This window comes from Saccopteryx leptura, chromosome 6, assembly GCF_036850995.1.
Source record: "Saccopteryx leptura isolate mSacLep1 chromosome 6, mSacLep1_pri_phased_curated, whole genome shotgun sequence".
NCBI lineage: Eukaryota > Metazoa > Chordata > Mammalia > Chiroptera > Emballonuridae > Saccopteryx > Saccopteryx leptura.
This window is the reverse complement of record NC_089508.1, coordinates 163084116-163108255: the sequence shown is the minus strand read 5'-3', so window position 1 is coordinate 163108255 and position 24140 is coordinate 163084116. Positions and strand designations below refer to the sequence as shown.

The following is a 24140-nucleotide window of genomic DNA, read 5'->3' as shown; positions in this document are numbered from 1 at the left end:
AACACAAAAATAGCTATAAATTTAAAGTACTTTCTGGCAAAACATTTTAAAATTAGTCCAGATGCCCAAAATATATCAATATAAACAATTTAAATTTACTGTATAAGTAATAATATTTTCTAGGTTAAATAAATACATATATTGATAAGTAAATTATAAGAACAACCCACCTTTCCAGAGGACTCCAAAGAAGCTTCTGGATCTGCCATTCCAACTGCAGATCCAGGAGGACCTGGAGGAAGGCTGGGACTGAAAGCCATGAGGTCGGTCTTGGGCAGCCCCTCCCCAGAGCACACCCTCTGCTGCCTCTTCTGCGAGTACGACCAGCTCTCCACCGCGCTGGAGCACACCAGCTTGGCCTTCCCCGGCGCGCATGCGCTCTCGGTGGGCGGCGCTGAGCACCGCAGCGCCGTGTAGAGCAGCAGCGTGAGCACCAACAGGCTGGACACCGCGCAGATGGCGATGATCAGGTACACGTTCACGTCCACCAGTGCTGTCTCCACAACCACAGCACGGGTAGATGCCTGCGACGAGCTCTTCGGCACCTGTCTGCTGTCCACCAGGGACAGCAGCACGGTGGCAGTAGCAGCCAGCGGCGGCTCACCATGGTCCTTCACCAGCACCAGCAGGCGCTGGTGCGGCGCGTCCGCTTCTTCAAGGGCCCGTGTCGTGCTGATCTCACCCGTGTACAGCCCCACGCGGAATGGGCTTTGAGCATAACCCGCCGTCGGCTGCAGCTCATAAGACAGCCACGCGTTGTAGCCAGAGTCCGCGTCCACCGCGCGCACCTTCGCCACCACCTGACCCGCGCCCACCGACCGAGACACCAGCTCGCTCACCGCGCCACTCATACCGCCCGCCCCAGACGGCAGCAGCGCAGGCGCATAGTCGTTCTCGTCCAGCACGAACACCTGCAGCGTCACGTTGCTGCCCAGAGGCGGCACGCCCGCGTCGCGCGCGCTCACCTGGAACTGCAGCAGCTCCAGCTCCTCGTGGTCCAGAGGCTGCAGCGCGTACACCTTGCCGCTGTCCGCGTGCACCGACACGTAGCTCGACAGCGCACGCTCGCCCACCCGCCGCTCCACCAGCGAGTAGGACACCAGCGCGTTCTCCTGCGCGTCCATGTCCTGCGCGGACACCGTGAAGATGTGGCAGCCTGGCGGGTTGTTCTCCTTCACAAATATCGTGTACTCGGGCTGCGCGAACGTTGGCGGGTTGTCGTTCACGTCGGCCACCTCCACGGATACTCTGGCTGTAGTTGACAGAGATGGAGAACCCCCGTCCCGAGCTGTCAACACCAACTCATAGTTTGGCAAGATCTCGCGGTCCAGGGCGCTGTCCAGCACCAGTGAATAGTAATTCTTGAAGGTGGACACCAGCTTGAAGGGAACGTGCGGCGACAAGGTGCAGGTCACCTGCCCGTTGGCCCCAGAGTCGCGGTCGGACACACTAATAAGGGCAATCACGGTACCGAGTGGAGCGTCCTCCCTGACTGGAAGTGACATTGAAGTCAAGGAAATCTGAGGGACATTATCATTAATATCTAAGACTTTCACCAAAATTGTACAATGACCTGCCATTGGTGGGTGGCCTCTGTCCGTGGCGTCAACGCGGATTTTATAAAAATTCACTTTTTCAAAATCCAGATTCTTTTGAATTGTTATTTCTCCAGTATTTGAGTCTATACTAAACTGATCAATAACCATGGGTGGAACAAGGCTATTAAAAGAGTAAGAAATCTCCCGATTAGCTCCTTCGTCGGGGTCAGAAGCATTCAACCTGATAACTATTGTTCCGTTGTCTGAGTTTTCAAATATTCTAACTTCATATTCAGACTGTGGGAAACTGGGAGCATTGTCATTCACGTCCAGCACTGTTACCAGCACCTGAACAGTGCCTGTGAGCTCCGGTTTGCCTCCATCAGTAGCCATCAGTAATAAGTTATATTCAGGAGTGTCCTCTCGGTCCAAAGACTTCTTTAACACAAGCTCCACTTGTTTATTTTCCTCATTCTTTGAACTCACATGTAGCGTGAAGTAATCACTATAACTAAGTCTATAGGTTAAAACGGAGTTAGTTCCAATATCTGCATCCCAAGCACCCTCTAGCGGAAACCGAGACTCTAGCAATCTGGATTCTGAAACAAATAGCTTTTGCTCCTTTACCAGGAACACAGGAGGATTGTCGTTAATGTCCTTCACCTCCACCTCCACATGGAAAACCTGCAGGGGCCTCTCCATTATCACCTCCAGGTGGATGCTGCACTCCGCACTCCGCCCGCACAGCTCCTCGCGGTCAATCCGAGAATTCACAAACAAAATGCCATTCTGCAGATTTACCTCCAGAAGGTCCCCGCGTTCTTTGGACGCCACCCGGAACAGGCGCGGCACCAGCTCCGCCAGCTCCAGCCCCAGGTCCTGCGCGATGCGTCCCACGAAGGTGCCGTGTTTGGCCTCCTCCGGAACCGAGTAGTGGATTTGGTCACTCCCTGTCTCCCAGGCTGCCAGGAACAGAAGCGAGAGCAGCAAACACCGGGCTTCCGGGCCTCCTCGCCAAGAAAACACCATGTCAAGTAATCGTTTTATTGCTATCAAAGAGCTTGTTTGCTATAAAGACGAACTACCGCATTGCCTGGAATCTTTAATCCAATTCCGGTTCTCCGCCTTTGTTCAGCGTTTAGAGACGGATACAATACTGCTTGAGGAAGTCTGGATCTTGGCTAGACGGAACTTCTTTGTAGACAGCGACATCATGCGGCTCTGAAGAGTAATAATTATTGAATTCACTACCTCTACTATAATGGGGTTCTTTTTTCCCAATGAATATTTTACTTTCCTGTATCCTACTTAGCAGCGGATCCTCACCTTTATCAGTCATAGAAGCATTTATACCGCCTGGCTCCTTACATTAATTTTGTTCCAGCTGGGGATCTCGTTTTTAACAAAGAAATTTCTTCCCAATATTTTGGTAAATATTGGCATATCCACCTCAAAAATTAGTACAGTACTTTGTTTATTCATCTTAAATGCCTCAATACTAGGTAAGTAAGCTCTCCTTTGATCTGGTATATTAGCAATTCTCAATGGTAAAGAGTCTTCAAGTAACTTGTGATCTTCTCCTCATTCAAGATTCTGGCATACTTGAAATAGCCTCACAGGTGACTGTGATTTTAAAATATACCTTTATTTAATGAAATCTGTCTTAATATATATATTCATTGAAATCTTTGTAGCAGCGCTTATTACTGACCTCTTATTTTGGGACAACAAAGAAACCTTTTTCTTACAATCAGAAAAGACTATAAAATATGAATTAGCCAGTATCCTTTACACTGAAGGTCTTCTTGGGAAATAAGAGGATTTCATTAACTTGACCCTAACTGAAGATTTCTAATTTTTAAAATTTAAGTAAAACATCACATATGGCCTTTACTCAAGGTCCTAGCAAACCAGATGTGTGAGAATACTATTAACATGTGATTACAGTGATATTTTTGGTAATCAAATAAACATATTTAAAGTCCTTACATTAAAATAAAATAAAATCTTAACATAAACGCAATATAGAAAAGAGAAATAAGAGCATTTTCTGTGAAACTATTTACATTGTCTTTACTTAAATTACTCAAAGATTATCTCTATAGTTTATTCTAAATAATGAGAAAGCTATATTATGTAAAGATAATTCCATTACTCAATATTTTTGTTACAACTTTTTACCAACAAGAGAAAAATTCCATAGCCTTAGTAGGTCAGAGTTTCCATTTCTAAAAAGTAGTTACCTTAATAAATAACTGAAAATTAGTAAATAAAGATTGGAGTATAAATGAAGATAGTGTCTCAATTTAAAGTAATTGCCCCAGAAGTGGAATTTTAAATTTTTCTTAAAATATGCTTATAAAATAAATTTTAAAGTATGTGAGAATAAAAGAAAAATAAAGTAATAAAAATTGAATTACAATTTCTATCAAGAGTTAGAATATTTATAAGTTTTTTTACAAAATTGACTAGTCTTTCAACAGAGCAACAAATTTGGTCTGATTATGGTAGATGCAAATTACTGCTTACTAGCAAATAATTCCATTGACTATGAAATTGTTTCTTGAGTTATCATATCTCTACCTATATGTAAAAGAACACTGAAAACAATAAACAGACATCCTGAAATAACTTCCTAAAGTACGCTAAGAGTTTACCAACTGTAAAAGTTGAGGGTACTGTGGTTATGAATTTGTGTAATTGAGGTATTGTTCCACTAATGTATAAACAGAGAAATGAATGAATAAATTCTTAAATATAAATATAAATAATCTACAATAAAACAAGGTGCAGATATTTTTAAAAAGAAAACACAAACAACCAGGAACCTTTTTATAAATTGATATGGCATATATACCAAGATATAGTGGAAAAAATGAGAAAACTAGGTTAAGTGCAATCACTTGTTGTTGTTTTTTAAAAAAGGGCAGATTGTATGTACTATACGTGTATATATATATATATATACATAAATACATATAGAATCCTTGAGGAAACTAAAAATACTTGGAATGTTTTAGGAATTCAGAGAGATTAAAGTGAACGGTTTAGGGTGACAGTAAGACTTGTCACTATATACAAAGTTTAATTCCTGGAAATTTTGAATATGACTATGTTAACTACAAGCAAGGAACAAAATAAATATACTATTAAAATTTAACTTAAACTATGTTTTCAAGTTATAAAACATACAGAGTAAGTTTTTAAAAGTCAGTTACTAGACGAATAAGACTGAGAAAGAAAATAAATCAGCATAATAAGAATAAATTAAGATAATGCAAGTTCTAGACTACATATAAAAAGGCAATATTGAACAGATGATGTTGAAATGTTTTTTATAAAATAAGAATGTATAGAAAATGTAAAATATATCAACTTTGTGAAAAAAATTATAACGATTTCATAACAAAGTGTGGTCATGTAAACATTCAGTTAGAGAATACCACTACATAATAGAAAGTGAACCTATTATTCCAATTAGTAAAAACTTCACTAAAAATAGAAAGTAACTAAAAAAAATAAAAAGTAACTAATATACACTGCCTATTTTAACGTACATGATTGGACACTTCAAAAACAAAAGTGCATATTTATCATAAAGGTAATTGAAAGTAAAGAAATAGTGTAAATAAAGCAATAACACTAAAATTAAATTTTTATATAAATCTAGGAACTAAAAGTAGAATAAATTATATGAGAAATACTTGATGAGAAAACCTTAAAAATAAATTTTAAAGTGCTGAAAATAAAATTTCTTTAGACTCACGTTGTCTGCAGAACTAGGACCCTGAGGTAGAACGGGGCTGAAGGCCATGAGGTCGGTCTTGGGCAGCCCCTCCCCAGAGCACACCCTCTGCCGCCTCTTCTGTGAGCAAGACCAGCTCCCCACCGCGCTGGAGCACACCAGCGTGGGCTTCCCCGGCGCGCATGCGCTCTCCGTGGGCGGCGCCGAGCACCGCAGCACCGTGTAGAGCAGCAGCGTGAGCACCAACAGGCTGGACACCGCGCAGATGGCGATGATCAGATACACGTTCACGTCCACCAGCGCCACCTCTGGGCCCGCGGCCCCCGTCGACAACCGCAACGAGGGCTTTGGAGCCTGGCCGCTGTCCACCAGCGACAGCAGCACGGTGGCAGTGACACCCAGAGCGGGTTCTCCGTGGTCCTTCACCAGCACCAGCAGGCGCTGGCGCTGCAAGTCCGCTTCTTCAAGGGCGCGTGTCGTGCTGATCTCGCCCGTGTACAGCCCCACGCGGAACGGGCTTCGTCCACTACCCGCGGTCGGCTGCAGCTCATAAGACAGCCACGCGTTGTAGCCAGAGTCCGCGTCCACAGCGCGCACCTTCGCCACCACCTGGCCCGCGCCCACCGACCGAGACACCAGCTCGCTCACTGCGCCACTCATACCGCCCGCCCCAGACGGCAGCAGCTCAGGAGCGTTGTCGTTCTCGTCCAGCACGAACACCTGCAGCGTCACGTTGCTGCCCAGAGGCGGCACGCCCGCGTCGCGCGCGCTCACCTGGAACTGCAGCAGCTCCAGCTCCTCGTGGTCCAGAGGCTGCAGCGCGTACACCTTGCCGCTGTCCGCGTGCACCGACACGTAGCTCGACAGCGCACGCTCGCCCACCCGCCGCTCCACCAGCGAGTAGGACACCAGCGCGTTCTCCTGCGCGTCCAAGTCCTGCGCGGACACCGTGAAGATGTGGCAGCCGGGTGGGTTGTTCTCCTTCACAAACACCGTGTACTCGGGCTGCGCGAACGCCGGCGCATTGTCGTTCACATCGGCCACCTCCACCGACACACTGGCGGTGGCCGACAGCGAAGGTGAGCCCCCGTCCCGTGCAGTCACCACCAATTTATAGTGCGACACACTCTCGCGATCCAAGGAACTGTCCAGTACCAACGAATAGTAGCTCCTGAAGGTGGACACCAGCTTGAAGGGAACATGAGGTGTTAGGGAGCAGGTTACCTGTCCGTTGGCTCCAGTATCTCGGTCAGACACACTAATCAAGGTTACAACTGTGCCCAGATGAGCATCCTCTGAGATGGGAAGAGACAGGGAAGTGATAGTCAACTCTGGAGCATTGTCATTAACATCCACAACTTCCACAAGAACTGTACAGTGACCAGCAAGTGGTAGGTAGCCTCTATCAATCGCCTCCACTCGAATATTATGTGCTTTCGTTTCTTCAAAATCGATTCGTCCTATTGCTAGAATTTCTCCACTTATAGGGTCTATGTAAAACTTACATTTTACATCTGGAGAAATATCACTAGAGAATGAGTAAATAATATCTCCATTCAAGCCTTCGTCTAAATCTGAGGCATTAAGTTTAATTACTAACGTTCCATTGGGAACATTTTCTGGTAATTTCACCACATAGAGAGTTCTATCGAAAGCTGGGGCGTTGTCATTGGCGTCCAGCACTGTGATGTGTAACTGAACGGTACCAGTCAGCTCAGGTTTGCCGCCATCAGTGGCCGTGAGCACTGTAAAAATCTCCGGAGCTTCTTCCCTGTCTAAAGGTTTCCTTAATACAAGTCCAAGAGTTTTTACCTGGTCGTCGGTGGTTGGTGCGTCCAGAGAGAAATACTCATTGGGGCTCAGTCTGTAAGTCAGCAAAGCATTCTCCCCGATATCTGCATCGGATGCGCCCTCTAGTGGAAACCGAAAATCAAGTGGCCTGGTTTCCGCAATAAACAGATTCTTTTGTGTTCCTGGGAACACAGGCGGGTTGTCGTTAATGTCCTTCACCTCCACCTCCACATGAAAAACCTGCAGCGGCTTCTCCACGATCACTTCCAGGTGGATACTGCACTCCACACTCAGCCCGCACAGCTCCTCGCGGTCAATCCGAGAATTCACAAACAAAATGCCATTCTGCAGATTTACCTCCAGAAGGTCCCCGCGTTCTTTGGACGCCACCCGGAACAGGCGGGGCACCAGCTCCGCCAGCTCCAGCCCCAGGTCCTGCGCGATGCGCCCTACGAAGGTGCCGTGCTTGGCCTCCTCGGAGACCGAGTAGTGTACCTGGCCGCTCCCAGTCTCCCAGGCTGTGAGAATCATGAACAAAAGCAGTAGATGCCGGTCTCCCAAGTCGCCTGAATTCGAATCCACCATTTCAAATTATTGGTTTTAAATTTTAATCAGTGTAACTTGTCTCAAAACATATAGAAATCTTCTTATCCCTTCTTTAGTATCCTGATTTGCTCGCCATTGTTCAACTTCCGGATAGTGTAACAGTGTCGAGTCTTTCCAATGTGAAAATGGATGACTTAGTTTTGTCTTAAGTAATTTTGAGGTAAAGAATTTCGCGGTAAAGAGCGACATCATGTGGCCCAAATAGTAAGTACGAATTATAAAAATCAAATTTTTATATATATATTAAGATGCAAAGTTTTATTTCAACCTATAAAATTTTTCCTTTATTTTTGTTAAAGGAAACATTCTTATGCTTGCTGAAAGCATTCTTAGGAAACTTAATTTCTGATTATTTAGCGTTACTTTGTGGTTTCTTTATGCCTTGAAAATAGGCATTTCTACAAAGTTTTAAATTTATAAAGTCTAAGTGACAATAGAGCTAATCGCATTAGCAACACTAAGTTTTAAAATCCTTTGTTCAAAGTTAGGAAAACTAATTTTCTTAGGCTTCTGATAAAAAAAATTCTTGGTCTCTCTAGGGACTCGGGATCTCAAGAATCTATCAATGAAAGAACTTAGAAAGATTGCTTTTAGGAAGCAAGGAATATAAGCAACTAATTTATATATCTTTATTAAGAAAATACAATGATTGGTTTTACAGATGTTTGAAGGGAAAGAATTTGTATTAAGTGAATTTTGTGAGCAGGAAGAATTCTGAGTTTCACATTTTTATCAGAATTTATATATTCTGCTTCAGGAGTTCATGGTTCTTGTATCTCTTTATCCTTTCCATTCTTTCTAAGCTTCATGTTTAATGAATATCCACCGCTTTTATAATCTCCAATATGATTTAGATTATTTATTTTATTATAAAAGTTTATTTCATTAGATAAATGTTGGTACTTTTCCATCATACTTAGAGAGTCCTTAAATCAAGCCTGGGGTGTTTTATCTTTTTTAGTTATAGAACTTAACAGAGTATGTTTTGAATGTTCACTCCCACGTTTACTTCAAGGAAAGTACGTAATGACCTCTGCGTTCTAGTGCTTTCCAAGTCTGATATCTACCTAAGGAGTTCTAAATGTTGCTGCTGTCCTGGATTATTGCAGTTGCTCCTGATTGTGTCATCTTGTCACAATCCCATTTATTCTTCACTTAATGTTGACAGTCGTTTTCCTGGAAAACACCTTTTATTCTTACCACTTTACACGTTTTTTATTGTTTCCAAAGGACACTAGAAGTGAGTTTAAATTTCTTAGTGTAGTACTCAAATTTACCCAAGAGATTTTTTTCATATTAACTTTCCTGTCTTATCTCATACACTTTCCTAAAAGAACCATATATTTTGACTAAAACAAACTATTCCTTGTTTCCAGGTACCTTTGGAATTTTCTGTGTACTCATTTATTTAAATTCCTCTATTCCCAACATTCCCAAGAATATCTATTATACTTAATATTCTCCCAGAGGAAAAGTCTCCATTTTACTTTATTTTATTTCTTTCTTTTTTATTTTTATTTTTTGGATTTTTTATTTTGTTGATTTAGAGAGAAGAGAGAAAAAGAAAAGCAGGGAGAAGGAAGAACGGGAAGCACCAACTCACAGTTACTTCTCATATGTGCCTTGACTGGGCAAGCCAGGGGCCTTGAACTGGCAACCTCAGCATTCCAGATTGACACCTTATCCACTGCTCCACCACAGGTCAGGCCACTTCTCCATTTTAAAACCACTAAAAATGTCGTCATTATTGAAAGGCTCCTTTGACAAGGGAAATAAAAGGGTTTTTTTTATTCCAACCATAGGAATTTACACTGCTTGCACCTCACAATATTCTTTCTTTTAAAATGGTCAGATTTATGTATGATATATATCTTTATTTTTCTGTAAACTTTTTGAAGCCAGGCACTGGGTCCTGTTAATTCAATGAGTTTTGGTGTAACATCATATTCTTGGAGACCCAACAAGTACCTTTTTAAAGATATTTCTTCAAGAGTGATGGCTATTGCCTGACCTGTGGTGGCGCAGTGCATAAAACATCAACCTGGAACACTGAGGTTGCTAGTTTGAAATCCTGGACTTGCTGGCTCAAGGCACATACAGGAAGAAACTGCTATGAGTTGATGCTTTCCACTTCTCCCTCTCTTTCTCTATTTCTCTTTCTCTCTCAAAAAAAAATCAATAAAAAAATCTAAAAAAAACAAAGATTGATGACTCTGGTTCTTCCTTTCCTAAAAAACATGTTGTTTATAACATTTTTAAATATAACTTTCTATATAAATGATGTTCTTTACTGATTAGTTTAACAATGGTCTGTTTTGTCACTTTTAAGTATATGTTTTGAAATTATTGTATGCTGCCTGACCAGGCAGTGGCGTGGTGGATAGAGCGTCGGACTGGGATGCAGAGGACCCAGGTTCGAGACCCCGAGCTCGCCAGCTTGAGCATGGGCTCATCTGCTTTGAACAAAGCTCACCAGCTTGGACTCAAGGTTGCTGGCTTGAGCAAGGGGTTACTCTGTCTGCTGAAGGCCCATGGTCAAGGTACATATGAGAAAGCAATCAATGAACAACTAAGAGGTCACAACAAAAAACTGATGATTGATGCTTCTCATCTCTGCATTCCTATCTGTCTGTCCCTATCTATCTCTCTCTATGTGTCTCTGTAGAAAATTTCAAAACAGAAAACATTAAAAATTTTGCAATTTCAAGAGGAAAAATCAATATGCTGACAAGCAGAAATCCCAACTCAGTCCTCTGATGGGCCTTGAGCAACTTTTTTTTTTTCATTTTTTTCATTTTTCTGAAGCTGGAAACAGGGAGAGACAGTCAGACAGACTCCCGCATGCGCCCGACCTGGATCCACCCCGCACGCCCACCATGGGGCGACTGCTCTGCCCACCAGGGGGCCGATGCTCTGCCCATCCTGGGCGTCGCCATGTTGCGACCAGAGCCACTCTAGCGCCTGAGGCAGAGGCCACAGAGCCATCCCCAGCGCCCGGCCATCTTTGCTCCAATGGAGCCTTGGCTGTGGGAGGGGAAGAGAGAGACAGAGAGGAAAGCGCGGCGGAGGGGTGGAGAAGCAAATGGGCACTTCTCCTGTGTGCCCTGGCCGGGAATCGAACCCGGGTCCTCCGCACACCAGGCCGACGCTCTACCGCTGAGCCAACCGGCCAGGGCCTTGAGCAACTTTTAAATGTGGGAAAATACACCATTCCAGTTAAAGATAACCTGGTATTTTTTGGAAAACCTTGGGCAACACAAGAAGTTAAAATCGCCTTTAGCAACGCACTGAGAGCTCAGCAGCTCAAATGTCTTATATGAATCCAAACTTCTTTTTTTATGCAAAGTCTTACTTCAATTTTCAACTTTGAGAAACTGATTTAAAGTTTTTTAATTCAAAATGTTACAGACATCTTGATTAATTTGATATTTATATCCCCATGAATAACAAACATGTAATCTTTACATAAAATTAAAATAATATAGAAGCCAAAATGACAACTTTCTAGCATTTTAGATTTTTCTATTTTTCAGAAAATAGTAGCTAATTTTTTCTAAAAACGTACTATTTAGCTAATGTTATTATGAGTTCCTTATAAATATCAACTTACTAAATACTTCAAACTATTTGTGATAGGTATTGGTTATCATTCCAACTTTACAACTAGAAATCTGGAAACTGAGAGTGTAAAGTTATACATACTGCCCAAAACAAAATTGGTAGGAATGAAATTTAGGCAAGGAAGAATATCTTCAAGACTCACAACACTTAACACTACAATCTGCTGCTTTTGAGTAAAGAAATAGTGAATGCTTAAAATCATAATGCAGAAAGAATAGTGAAATAATTAATTAGAAGACAGCTTTCCATTAAAAATATCCACCAAATAAAATTCAAACATAAACAAAAGATTGACAGTGTCTGAGGAATGCAGATTTTACATGGATTTACCTGATCAAAGTCTAGATTCCCTTGAATTACTATTTCTCCCATGTTTTGATCCCTGATAAACTGAGTAATGACATGGGTGTCATATGGTTATTTAAAAAAGTATGAAGTCTCATGCTGGACCTCTGGTGGCATAGTGAATAAAGCCTTGAACTGGAGCGCTAAGGTCCCAGTTGGAAACCTGAGGCTTGCCTGGTCAAGGCACAAAGGCACATAGGAGAACTAACTATGAGCTGACAATTCCTGCTCCTCCCCCTTTCTCTCTCTCTTTCCTCTCTCTAAAATCAACTAATAAAAAAATTTTTTTAAGAGTACAAAGTCTCCCTTTTCACTCCTTCATCCCAGTCAGAAGTGCACAGTCTGATAATTAATGTTCCATTTATTATTTTAAGTCATTTAAAAGACCAATAATAAGTAAATGCTACAAACTCTTGGAATCACTGGGGCCAAAGGGAAATGACTCTAAATGAGATGGGCAAGAGTTTTTACACTAAATGGATAAATTAAAACTGTTGGTTAAATAAAATACACCAGTAAAAAAGAAGAAATGAAAAATGGAAACAGAAGGGTAAAAGAGTAAGTAATAAAGTGGTATTAAAATGTCAATATATTATTTTTAAATGAGTAAATGAGAAATTACTTTCCTGAAGTTTAAATGGAAAGATATGATTCTACAGGATTAATGAGAAAAAATACTAGTATGGATAACAATTTTTAAAAGACCAGAAATGTATATATCAAAGAAAATTTTGAGTTTGAAGATAAAATTCTGGCCTGACCTGTGGTAGCACAGTGGATAAAAGCATCGACCTAGAACACTGAGGTCATTGGTTCAAAACCCTGGGCTTATCTGGTCAAGACACATATGGGAGTTGATGCTTCCTGCGCCTCCCCCTTCTCTCTCTCTTTCTCTCTCTCTCTCTCTCTCCTTTCTAAAATAAATAAGTAAAATCTTTCTTTAAAAAAAGGGAAAAAAGAAGACAAGATTCTTTTGTTGTGGAATGATGTTAATAATATCTGATTCAAGGCTCTGGCCGGTTGGCTGAGTGATAGAGCATAGGCCTAGCATGTGGACATCCAGGATTCAAATCCTGGTCAGGGAACAGAAGAGAGGAGCCCATGTGCTTCTCCATCCCTCCCCCACTCACTTCTCTCTATCTCTCTCTCTCTTCCCCTCTTGCAGCCATGGCTCAGATTAAAGAGATGGTCCCAGGTGCTGAGGATGGCTCCATGGCCTTCACCTCAGGCGCTAAAAAGAGCTCGGTTGCTGAGCAATAGAGCAATGCCCCAGATGGGCAGAGCATCACCCCTTAGTGGACTTGCGGGGTGGACCCTGGTTGGAGCACATGTGCAAGTCTGTCTCTCTGCCTCTCTTCCTTTCACTGGATAAAAATACATATATTAATAATAATAAAATAATATCTGACTCCACTTTAAGCTAAGATTAATAACAAAACAAGACTATAATTAAAAGAAGAGGCCCTGGCCGGTTGGCTCAGTGGTAGAACGTCAGCCTGGTGTGCAGAAGTCCCAGGTTCGATTCCCGGCCAGGGCACACAGGAGAAGCGCCCATCTGCTTCTCCACCCCTCCCCCTCTCCTTCCTCTCTGTCTCTCTCTTCCCCTCCCGCAGCCGAGGCTCCACTGGAGCAAAGATGGCCTGGACGCTGGGGATGGCTCCTTGGCCTCTGCCCCAGGCGCTAGAGTGGCTCTGGTCGCAACAGAGCGACGCCCTGGAGGGGCAGAGCGTCGCCCCCTGGTGGGCGTGCTGGGTGGATCCCAGTCAGGCGCATGCGGGAGTCTGTCTGACTGTCTCTCCCCGTTTCCAGCTTCAGAAAAATACAAAGAAGAAGAAGAAGAAGAAGAAGAAGAAGAAGAAGAAGAAGAAGAAGAAGAAGAAGAAGAAAATGTATATATTGTGAACTTATTCATTTTTTTAAGAATATAAAAGTGTAAAGAGAAAATTATAATATTTCAAAAAAACAAGTAACTGTAATGTATGAAATTTCACTTACTTTGGCACAATGATCATCATTTAAATCCTGACGTTGGCCTATATCCACCGCTACAGGACAGGGTGGAAGACTGGGGCTGAATGCCATCAGGTCGGCCTTAGGCAGCCCCTCCCCAGAGCACACCCTCTGCCGTTTCTCCTTCGAGTACGACCAGCTCCCCACCGCGCTGGAGCACACCAGCGTGGGCTTCCCCGGCGCGCATGCGCTCTCGGTGGGCGGCGCCGAGCACCGCAGCGCCGTGTAGAGCAGCAGCGTGAGCACCAACAGGCTGGACACCGCGCAGATGGCGATGATCAGGTACACGTTCACATCCACCAGCTCCCTCTCCCCCACTGCTGCGCCAGAAGATGCCCGCGACAAAGTCTTCGGAACCTGGCCGTTGTCCACCAGGGACAGCAGCACCGTGGCTGTGGCTGTCAGCGCCGGCTCACCATGGTCCTTCACCAGCACCAGCAGGCGCTGGCGCGGCGCGTCCGCCTCCTCCAGGGCGCGCGTCGTGCTGACCTCGCCCGTGTACAGCCCCACGCGGAAAGGGCTGCGAGCACCACCCGCCGTCGGCTGCAGCTCATAAGACAGCCACGCGTTGTAGCCAGAGTCCGCGTCCACCGCGAGCACCTTCGCCACCACCTGGCCCGCGCTCACAGACCGAGATATCATCTCACTTACTGCGCCGCCTTCTCGGCCCGCCTCAGGAGGCAGCAGCGCAGGAGCGTTGTCGTTCTCGTCCAGCACGAACACCTGCAGCGTCACGTTGCTGCCCAGAGGCGGCACGCCCGCGTCGCGCGCGCTCACCTGGAACTGCAGCAGCTCCAGCTCCTCGTGGTCCAGAGGCTGCAGCGCGTACACCTTGCCGCTGTCCGCGTGCACCGACACGTAGCTCGACAGCGCACGCTCGCCCACCCGCCGCTCCACCAGCGAGTAGGACACCAGCGCGTTCTCCTGCGCGTCCATGTCCTGCGCGGACACCGTGAAGATGTGGCAGCCTGGCGGGTTGTTCTCCTTCACAAATATCGTGTACTCTGGCTGCGCGAACGTTGGCGGGTTGTCGTTCACGTCGGCCACCTCCACGGATACTCTGGCGGTGGCTGACAGAGATGGAGAACCCCCGTCCCGAGCTGTCAACACCAACTCATAGTTCTGCAAGGTCTCGCGGTCCAGGGCGCTGTCCAGCACCAGTGAATAGTAATTCTTGAAGGTGGACACCAGCTTGAAGGGAACGTGCGGCGACAAGGTGCAGGTCACCTGCCCGTTGGCCCCAGAGTCGCGGTCGGACACACTAATAAGGGCAATCACGGTACCGAGTGGAGCGTCCTCCCTGACTGGAAGTGACATTGAAGTCAAGGAAATCTGAGGGACATTATCATTAATATCTAAGACTTTTACCAAAATTGTACAATGACCTGCCATTGGTGGGTGGCCTCTGTCCGTGGCGTCAACGCGGATTTTATAGGAATTCACTTTTTCAAAATCCAGATTCTTTTGAATTGTTATTTCTCCAGTATTTGAATCTATGCTAAACTGATCAATAACCATGGGTGGAACAAGGCTATTAAAAGAGTAAGAAATCTCCCGATTAGCTCCTTCGTCGGGATCAGAAGCATTCAACCTGATAACTATTGTTCCGTTGTCTGAATTTTCGAATATTCTTACTTCATATTCAGACTGTGGGAAACTGGGAGCATTGTCATTCACGTCCAGCACAATGACCAGAAGCTGAGCAGTGCCAGTGAGCTCCGGTTTGCCTCCATCAGTGGCCATGAGCCATAACTTATGTTCAGGAGTTTCCTCTCGGTCCAAAGATTTTTTTAACACAAGCCCAATTTCTGTATTGTCATCATGGTTTGTTTTTACATCTAGCGTGAAATATTCACTGGAACTGAGTTTATAGGTTAAAACGGAGTTTGTGCCCACATCCTCATCTGACGCACCATCTAGTGGAAATAGAGAATCTGGTAGCCTAGATTCATAAACCAATACTCTTTGTTCCTTTACCCGGAATACAGGAGGATTGTCATTAATGTCCTTCACCTCCACCTCCACATGGAAAACCTGCAGTGGCCTCTCCATTATCACCTCCAGGTGGATGCTGCACTCCAGGCTTCTCCCGCACAGCTCCTCGCGGTTGATCCGAGTATTCACAAACAAAATGCCATTCTGCAGATTTACCTCCAGAAGGTCTCCACCGCCTTTGGACGCCATGCGGAACAGGCGTGGCACCAACTCTGCCAACTCCAGTCCCAGGTCTTGAGCGATGCGTCCCACGAAAGTGCCGTGTTTGGCCTCCTCGGGGACCGAGTAGTGGACCTGACCGCTCCCAACCACCCAGACTGCAAAGAACATTAGCGATAGCAGCAGACACCGGGATCCCAGTCGGTCTTCCGGGGTAATAACCATGTCAAATAGTTGTTTTATTTCCATCAGAAGACCTCTCGGCATTGAGATGAAATACTGTACGATCCGAGTTTGTTAATCCAAATCTTCTGCGCCTGCCATTATTCAGCACTGGTGAGACGATGCAATAATAGGCTGGATGTGCTTGAATAAGAGCTAGATGTAACTTCATGGTAGACAGCGACATCATGCGGCTCCAAAAACGTAATTCCGAAAAAAATCATATCTGCGCTATGCTATAGTTCTTTAAATTAAAAATACACTTTTTCCTTATTTTAATAGTAAATCTCTCCAAGTGTGTAATTTGCAGAGTCAGTTTAATCTTGTCTGACTTCTTCTATAATTTAGAGTAGGGTAAGAGATCAAATTACTTGTAGTCAAACAACTTCTCTTCCAATAATTTATATATATACTGTTAACCAATTTAGAAAATTTGTGATTCAAACTAGGTTTGGAACTTACAAATACAAACTATCTTACACTTTTTATGTAAAGATGAAAACATTTACATGTGATTCTGTCACAGGAGATGCAGTTACATTTTGCTCTGGAAAAAGATGTAATTTTAAATTAACAAATTTTATCCAAAAATTTTAAAATCTTATGGTAATTGAAGTCTTTTTTTTTTTCATTCAATGAATATCAAATGGTCCTGTGGATGTTTCTTTTATTTAATAGCGGAAGATAAAGATTTTAGTGTATATTATTTACTTTTTTTTTTCATTTCTCTGCAGTTTATGTTAGGCTTCCCCCTTAAAACATTTTCTCTTACATACTTCTCATTATTGCTAATTCTAGTGAAATTTCTAACCATTGTTCTCTCAACCTCAACTTTTTACATGCCTTCAAGTGTTCTCATCCACTTCCAATGCTTTACTGAAGGTATTCCCAAACCCACATCTTCTCTCATTTCTATGGATATAATTGTCATTTACACTCATATGTGCTAAAACTCCTAGAAAATAATTTAATTAAAATTTGAAGATTGTGAAGAGAAATGATTAATAACTCCCAAGTCAACCCGTGAAATTCTTGTTTTATTTTACTGGCAGGAATATTCTCCATGTCAACAATATAATCTTTTTTATTGCACTTCTACCTTACCGGCCCTATTCAAAGTCTACCTACAGTCCTTTCTTTTCACATACCACCATATTTATCTTTATAACAATGGTTTTTATTGAATTGCACTAAACTCAGAAATCCCAAGATGTTAGGATCACCTCTACATTATCTGATATATGATCACAAGCCAACTTTTCCAGTGTTAATTTCAACTACTCATCAATGTGAACTCTATTCTGCAGACAATATCTTCTTCTTCAATACAATCTTTGTTCAAGCTCTTTTTATAAAATTGTCTCCATTTTTACCTGTAAATATGTTATCTTCATATCAAATTAAAGCCCAAATTTCCATTTTACCATGAATTCATTCTTAATGTCATCAACTAGAGGTGATTAAACTCTTTCTCAAAAAGAGAAATCAGAGGCACAGAAACGGTTTTTCAAATGGACACATGCCAGCACCCACCCTTTCTCAAAATTTTGATATATGGGTAAAATACTCACAGACAACTGTAATCAAAGCTCTCTCCAATAAATTACACTTTGAAATGATAACCTACATCTATGTAGTAATTATTATCACTGATTTTCCATTGCAGTTATTATGGATAAACAAAGAGTTCATCTGCTAATCAATAATGACCCCCAAATGAAAAGATTCCCTTGCTTGCAGGAAGATTAAGCCTTGAACAAAAGATATCTTATGGTTAAAGTTTTTCTGTACTTGTTAAAGTGTTTCATAAATTTTTACCTAAGTGAAGAGTCCCTTCAAATTTCAACTTCCTAATGAGTTAAAGTATCAAATCATTCCATTGCAGTTCCTAGCAATTTCTAGAAAGTTTATAATTTAATCCAATTAAGTGAAGCAATTATAATAATTCTGTTTGTTGGCTTTAATTTAAAAAAATACAATGTTACTGAAATCTCTTATGCAAAATAAATTAACATGGGGAAAATGTTGGTTCTCTCATGAGAAACAACTTATATAGTTGTTTATGTATTTACAAAATAAAATTCATTCTAGTCAAAGGAGAAGATTAGCTAGAGAAAAAAAGATTTAATCAGTCTAAGAACAACTTCCTCTTCCCCAAAAAATATAAATAAATAAAAAGGATTTTATTTAGAACATAAATCAAATAATTTATATTTTTAAACTAAATTAACTCGAATTTTAAAAATCTGCTATTTGCTAAACACCAATTCACACAGTGGTGAGAACTCTCCTCTCAATTTCTAGAATTGCAGCAAAGAAATGGGGTATTAGAAATATTTGAGTAGTATAATACAAGTGTATTTATAAAATTAAATACATGTGAGAATGCAAAAATAAGCAAAACAATCAAAAAGGGAATTTACTTTCTATCATATGAAATATGAAATAATAACTCTACTAAACCCACATTTTTTAAACAAGTGTAGAAAAAGAATTCTCTATTTGAAATGGAAAGCATCCTTGCATATATGGTAGATTCAAATGTACAGCTTTGTTAAAATTGTTTACACAATTTTATTGGTAAAAAACCAACTCAAGAGGAATATTTGTATCATGGTACACCTATTTTTTTAATCTGAAAACAAAAAAGCAACCATAAACAAAATTTTCTCCTTCAAAACGTTAAAGTTTTCCAAAGTATGAGATTTCACAATGACTTCTCACCAACAAAATAATTTGTAAGTGGAAAAAAATGCAAGTTGGACCAAAAGTAATCATTGCTCCACTAAATGTTGATGTTAAGGAGGGGAGTGATTATATATCCACAAAATATGATACCATGGATCTGGGAGAAAATGAGATATTACCTTAAGTAATGATATGTTAAAATCACCAAGATATTGATTAAAGAAGCCAAGAGGAAAACCAATATTAATATTATGGATTAAAATAGGAGAAGGAAGTTTATTTGTATATGAAGAAAATACCTCCAGAAACATAACCAAGATATTGCAATATTTGAAATATTTCTGACCTGTGGTGGCGCAGTGGATAAAGTGTCGACCTGGAAACGCTGAGGTCACCAGTTCAAAACCCTGGGCTTGCCTGGTCAAGGCACATATGGGAGTTGATGCTTCCTGCTCCTCCCTCCTCCCTCCCCCTTCTCTCTTTCTCTCTCTCTCTCTCTCTCTCTCTCCTCTCTAAAAATTAATTTTAAAAAAAACTTAAAAGAAAAAAAAACTTAAAAAAATTTTTAAAAAAAGGCCCTGGCCAGTTGGCTCAGTGGTAGAGCGTCGGCCTGGCGTGCGGGGGACCCGGGTTCAAGTCCCGACCAGGGCACACAGGAGAAGTGCCCATTTGCTTCTCCACCCCCCCCTCCTTCCTCTCTGTCTCTCTCTTCCCCTCCTGCAGCCAAGGCTCCATTGGAGCAAAGATGGCCCCGGCGCTGGAGATGGCTCCTTGGCCTCTGCCCCAGGCGCTAGAGTGGCTCTGGTTGCGGCAGAGCGATGCCCCGGAGGGGCAGAGCATCGCCCCCTGGTGAGCAGAGCATCGCCCCCTGGTGGGCGTGCCGGGTGGATCCCGGTCGGGCGCATGCGGGAGTCTGTCTGACTGTCTCTCCCCGTTTCCAGCTTCGGAAAAATACAAAAAAAAAAAAAAAGAAAGAAAGAAAAAAAGAAATATTCAGCCTGGCCTGTGGGGGTGCAGTGGATGGAGTGTCGACCTGGAATGCTGAAGTCACTGGTTTGAAGTCCTGGGCTTGCCTGGTCAAGGCACATGTGACAAGCAACTACCTATAAGCTGATGCTTCCTGCTCCTCCTCCCACCGCCTTCTCTCTCTTTCTCTCTCTCTCTCTACTTTCTATAAAATGTTTTAAAGGGGGGGCTGATACTGAAATAAACTATAGTGCAAAGCTATTATCTCCAACAAATTAAAGTGAATTTTAGTATAAGCATGATTTGAAGTAACTTAGTACCAACAGAGAACTTCATATAAAAGAATGATAAGCACAAAGTCATTATTTAAAATTGAAATGATGGAGGAAAATATGAATTACTTAATATTAAAGATTTATGATAAAAAAAATCACTGTGAATAAAATATTCGCGACTCACGTTGTCTGCAGTGCTGGGACCCTGAGGAAGGCTGGGACTAAAGGCCATGAGGTCGGTCTTGGGCGGGCCCTCCCCAGAGCACACCCTCTGCTGCCTCTCCTGTGAGTACGACCAGCTCCCCACCGCGCTGGAGCACACCAGCGTGGGCTTCCCCGGTGCGCATGCGTTGTCGGTGGGCGGCGCCGAGCACCGCAGCGCCGTGTACAGCAGCAGCGTGAGCACCAACAGGCTGGACACTGCGCAGATGGCGATGATCAAGTACACATTCACATCCACCAGCGCCGCCTCTGTGCTCACAGCGCCTGAAGTCGCTCGAGAAGCCTTCGGCGCCTGGCCGCTGTCCACCAGCGACAGCAGTACGGTGGCTGTGGCCGTCAGAGGCGGCTCGCCATGGTCCTTCACTAGAACCAGGAGGCGCTGGCGCGGCGCGTCCGCATCGTCCAGGGCGCGCGTCGTGCTGATCTCGCCCGTGTACAGCCCCACGCGGAACGAGTTGCGAGCACCACCCGCTGCTGGCTGCAGCTCATAAGACAGCCACGCGTTGTAGCCAGAATCCTCATCCACCGCGCGCACCTTCGCCACCACCTGGCCCGCGCCCAGCGACCGGGACACCAGCTCGGTCACAGCGTCACCCACTCCGCCAGCCCCAGGCGGCAGCAGCGCAGGCGCATTGTCGTTCTCGTCCAACACGAACACCTGTAGTGTCACGTTGCTGCCCAGAGGCGGCACGCCCGCGTCGCGCGCGCTCACCTGGAACTGCAGCAGCTCCAGCTCCTCGTGGTCCAGAGGCTGCAGCGCGTACACCTTGCCGCTGTCCGCGTGCACCGACACGTAGCTCGACAGCGCACGCTCGCCCACCCGCCGCTGCACCAGCGAGTAGGACACCAGCGCGTTCTCCTGCGCGTCCAAGTCCTGCGCGGATACGGTGAAGATATGGCAGCCGGGTGGGTTGTTCTCTTTCACGAACACCGTGTACTCGAGCTGCGCAAATGTTGGCGCGTTGTCATTCACGTCGGCCACCTCCACGGACATGCTGGCGGTGGTCGACAGAGATGGAGAGCCCCCATCCCGCGCTGTCAACAGCAACTCATAGTTTGGCAATGTCTCGCGGTCCAGGGCGCTGTCCAGCACCAGTGAATAGTAATTCTTGAAGGTGGACACCAGCTTGAAGGGAACGTGCGGCGACAAGGTGCAGGTCACCTGCCCGTTGGCACCGGAATCAAGGTCGGACAGACTGATCAGGGCAATGACAGTGCCCAATGGAGCGTCCTCTTGAATAGGCAGAGATAGAGAAGTTATGACCATCTCTGGAGTATTATCATTCTCATCCAGGAGTTTCACTATTACTTTGCAGTGTCCAGTTAGTGGAAATGTACTTTTATCTACAGCATCAATATTAATTTCATATAAATTGCAGTCTTCATAATCCAGCTCTCCCTTTACTGTTATTACCCCGCTATCAGAATTGATTGTAAATTTAGATTTTACAATATCAAGAACAAGATTACTAAAGAGGTATACTATTTCTTTATTAATACCCTCATCTGCATCTGAGGCGTTCAGTTTAATAACTAACGTCCCATTCGGTACATTTTCTAGTAATCTAACATTATAAATTGATTTATCAAATTCCGGGGCATTATCATTTGCATCCAATACATTAATTAATAACTGAACAGTACCTGTTAGTTCGGGTTTTCCTCCATCAACTGCAATCAATAATAAATGTTGTTCTTGAGTTTCTTCTCTATCTACTGGCTTCTTCAATACTAGCTCTAAAAAGTTTGTTTCTTCTTCATTTGTTTTCACATCCAAATGAAAATATTCATTAGAATTTAACTTGTACCTCAATTCTGCATTTGCTCCAATATCCATATCAGATGCGCCCTCTAGCGGAAACCGGGAATCCGCTATTCTTGATTCTAAAATAAATAATCTTTGTTCTTGTCGGAAAAACCTTGGCGGGTTGTCGTTAATGTCCTTCACCTCCACCTCCACATGGAAAACCTGCAGCGGCCTCTCCACAATCACCTCTAGGTGGATGCTGCACTCCGCTCTCCGCCCGCACAGCTCCTCGCGGTCGATCCGAGAATTCACAAACAAAATGCCATTCTGCAGATTTACCTCCAGAAGGTCCCCGCGTTCTTTGGACGCCACCCTGAACAGGCGCGGCACCAGCTCCGCCAGCTCCAGCCCCAGGTCCTGAGCGATGCGGCCCACGAAAGTGCCGTGTTTGGCCTCCTCCGGGACCGAGTAGTGGACCTGACCGCTCCCGGCCTCCCAGGCTGCGAGGAGCAGAAGCGAGAGCAGCAGATGCTGGACTCCCTTACTTCTTCTCTGGAGGTATACCATCGCAAAATTGGTGCAATTTTTAATGTCTTTGCACTACAACGCAATAGCTTTTGGAAACTTAATTCCCAATTTGCTATTTTTATTTGCTCACCTTTTCAGCTTCAGCCGCAGAGTAAAAAATGGAGTGGCCTTTTTCTTTTCTAAGGAATATAAACTCACTGTATTTCTTTGTTGTTAAAAAAAAAAGATACAAACGCGGTTTCCAGCGCCATCATGTGGATGAAACGGTGAGTATTTTACTTTGTTGTGCTTTATTTACCTTACATTCCTTAAATATTTCCCAATTTCAATGACTCTTGTATTCTTTATTGTTCTTATCCCCAGTCAAAATATAGCCTTGTCATTTTAGTAAAGAATAATTTTTCAGTAAAAATTAGCAAAATCAGTACTTCAGAAGTCATTCCGCACCAATCTTTACTGAAGTGATTTGTTTTGGTTTATTCTATTTAGGGAGAGACTTTATATATTCATGAGCTGACTTTAAAAGTTTTTGTTTTTCATGTCTTTTCATATTAAAATATGTTAATAATAGTTCTTGAGGTTTTCTTTATAATTTTGATGGCATGTTTGTATGCTACTTTTATGTTACAGATAAAACAGAATTATATTCCTATTTGCAGCATTTAAGATTGGCTTTTGTTGATGTTATTTTCAAAGTAAATAAAGATATTTGAATAGCATTCTTGTCTGAGTTTCGTTTTTGGAACTCTGATTTTCGAACTGCTGAAAATCTATTTTTTTTAAATGTCTCTATATCACCTACCTATTTTAGTGTTCACTGGAAAATTATAATGTGTAGATTTAAGTTTTCTAGAAGCCTAAATCATAGTAAATCAATTTAGGTAAGCATCTTAGCACAATTTTCAAATCATATACATTTAGACAGTTTTTCTTCATGTTGTTTTATTGATATGTCAGGGTTGATACAAATTGTGAACACACATATTTTTGCTTTTATGCAGCAAATAAAAATTCTAATGTCTATAGATATACTGCTCCATAAAATGTTTGGGTTCTGTTAGATTCAGGGAGTACTGACATGCTGGGGCTGCCAAGAGTGTACAAGGTCCCTGTGACACTGAGAACAAAGAGTTCAGCAACATCCTGCATTGAGTCAGAGACCCTTATCAGAAGTTTATGTTTGAAATTCTCCACTGAGTAATACCCCCCCCCCGTAACTGCGCACGACCTCCCTAGCCAATGACTAACAGCCACATCAGCTTCTGTATGATGCTTGCTCATCCTAGACAGCCACCCTATAAAAAGGAGCCATTTTAGAAGCTCGTGGCTGCAGTGTGCCCCCGTGTGGGTTGCCTGCAGTCCCTGCGCAGGTTTGGGGGGCTGCAGTGCTCCAGTCTCTTCGGAGGCGTGGGTTGCCTGCAGTCCCTCCGCAGGTTTGGGGGGCTGCAGTGTTCCCCTGTGTGGGTTACCTGCATCCCTGTGCAGGTTTGGGGGGCTGCAGTGCTCCCTTGCATGGGTTGCCTGCAGTCCCTGTGCAGGTCTGCAATAAAACTTATAAAATTCACTTTGTGTCTGCTGTGGCCTGTCTCCGGGATGTAACAGGTTCCAGTAAAAATTAAAGCATTGAAAAGAAATCACATTATTAGCTGTGCTAGCTCTATATTGATTCCATCTCTTTGAAT

The 24140-nt window shown here is 43.4% G+C and overlaps 3 protein-coding genes across 8 annotated transcripts in view; all 3 read right to left on the bottom strand.

The window, feature by feature from the left end:
- Positions 1-24140, bottom strand: part of LOC136376626 (protocadherin alpha-4) — a 282610-nt gene that overhangs the window by 212740 nt on the left and 45730 nt on the right. The window contains exon 1 of one of the 6 annotated variants that reach the window (XM_066342819.1): positions 5305-7659. The exons of 4 other annotated variants lie outside the window; for them this stretch is intronic. In XM_066342819.1, the coding sequence (XP_066198916.1) occupies positions 5305-7659 (2355 nt within the window). Of the gene's footprint in view, positions 1-170; positions 2568-5304; positions 7660-24140 lie in introns of those variants that run through there. One more of the 6 variants, XM_066342811.1, reaches the window with a different exon arrangement.
- LOC136376029 (protocadherin alpha-6-like) lies at positions 13591-16108 on the bottom strand. Its single transcript, XM_066341787.1, has one exon. It carries the CDS (start codon positions 16075-16077, stop codon positions 13591-13593), a length of 2487 nt encoding a protein of 828 aa, XP_066197884.1. The 5' UTR covers positions 16078-16108.
- LOC136376026 (protocadherin alpha-5-like) lies at positions 16134-22595 on the bottom strand. Its single transcript, XM_066341786.1, has 3 exons — positions 21828-22595; positions 20146-21416; positions 16134-16226 (listed from the first exon to the last, which is right to left on the bottom strand). Exons 1-3 carry the CDS (start codon positions 22495-22497, stop codon positions 16134-16136), a joined length of 2034 nt encoding a protein of 677 aa, XP_066197883.1. The 5' UTR covers positions 22498-22595.

What these genes read in the sequence shown, in the direction of transcription:
- LOC136376029 (XM_066341787.1), bottom strand. Translation starts at nt 16,077, where the DNA reads ATGCCGAGAGGTCTTCTGATGGAAATAAAACAACTATTTGACATGGTT.
- LOC136376026 (XM_066341786.1), bottom strand. Translation starts at nt 22,497, where the DNA reads ATGGTATACCTCCAGAGAAGAAGTAAGGGAGTCCAGCATCTGCTGCTC. An exon ending in AGGAAAACCCGAACTAACAG is followed by an intron (nt 21,417 to 21,827) that starts GTACTGTTCAGT and finishes TGCCTATTCAAG; the next exon opens with AGGACGCTCCATTGGGCACT. An exon ending in GTCCCAGCACTGCAGACAAC is followed by an intron (nt 16,227 to 20,145) that starts GTGAGTCGCGAA and finishes ACGTTTTTGGAG; the next exon opens with CCGCATGATGTCGCTGTCTA.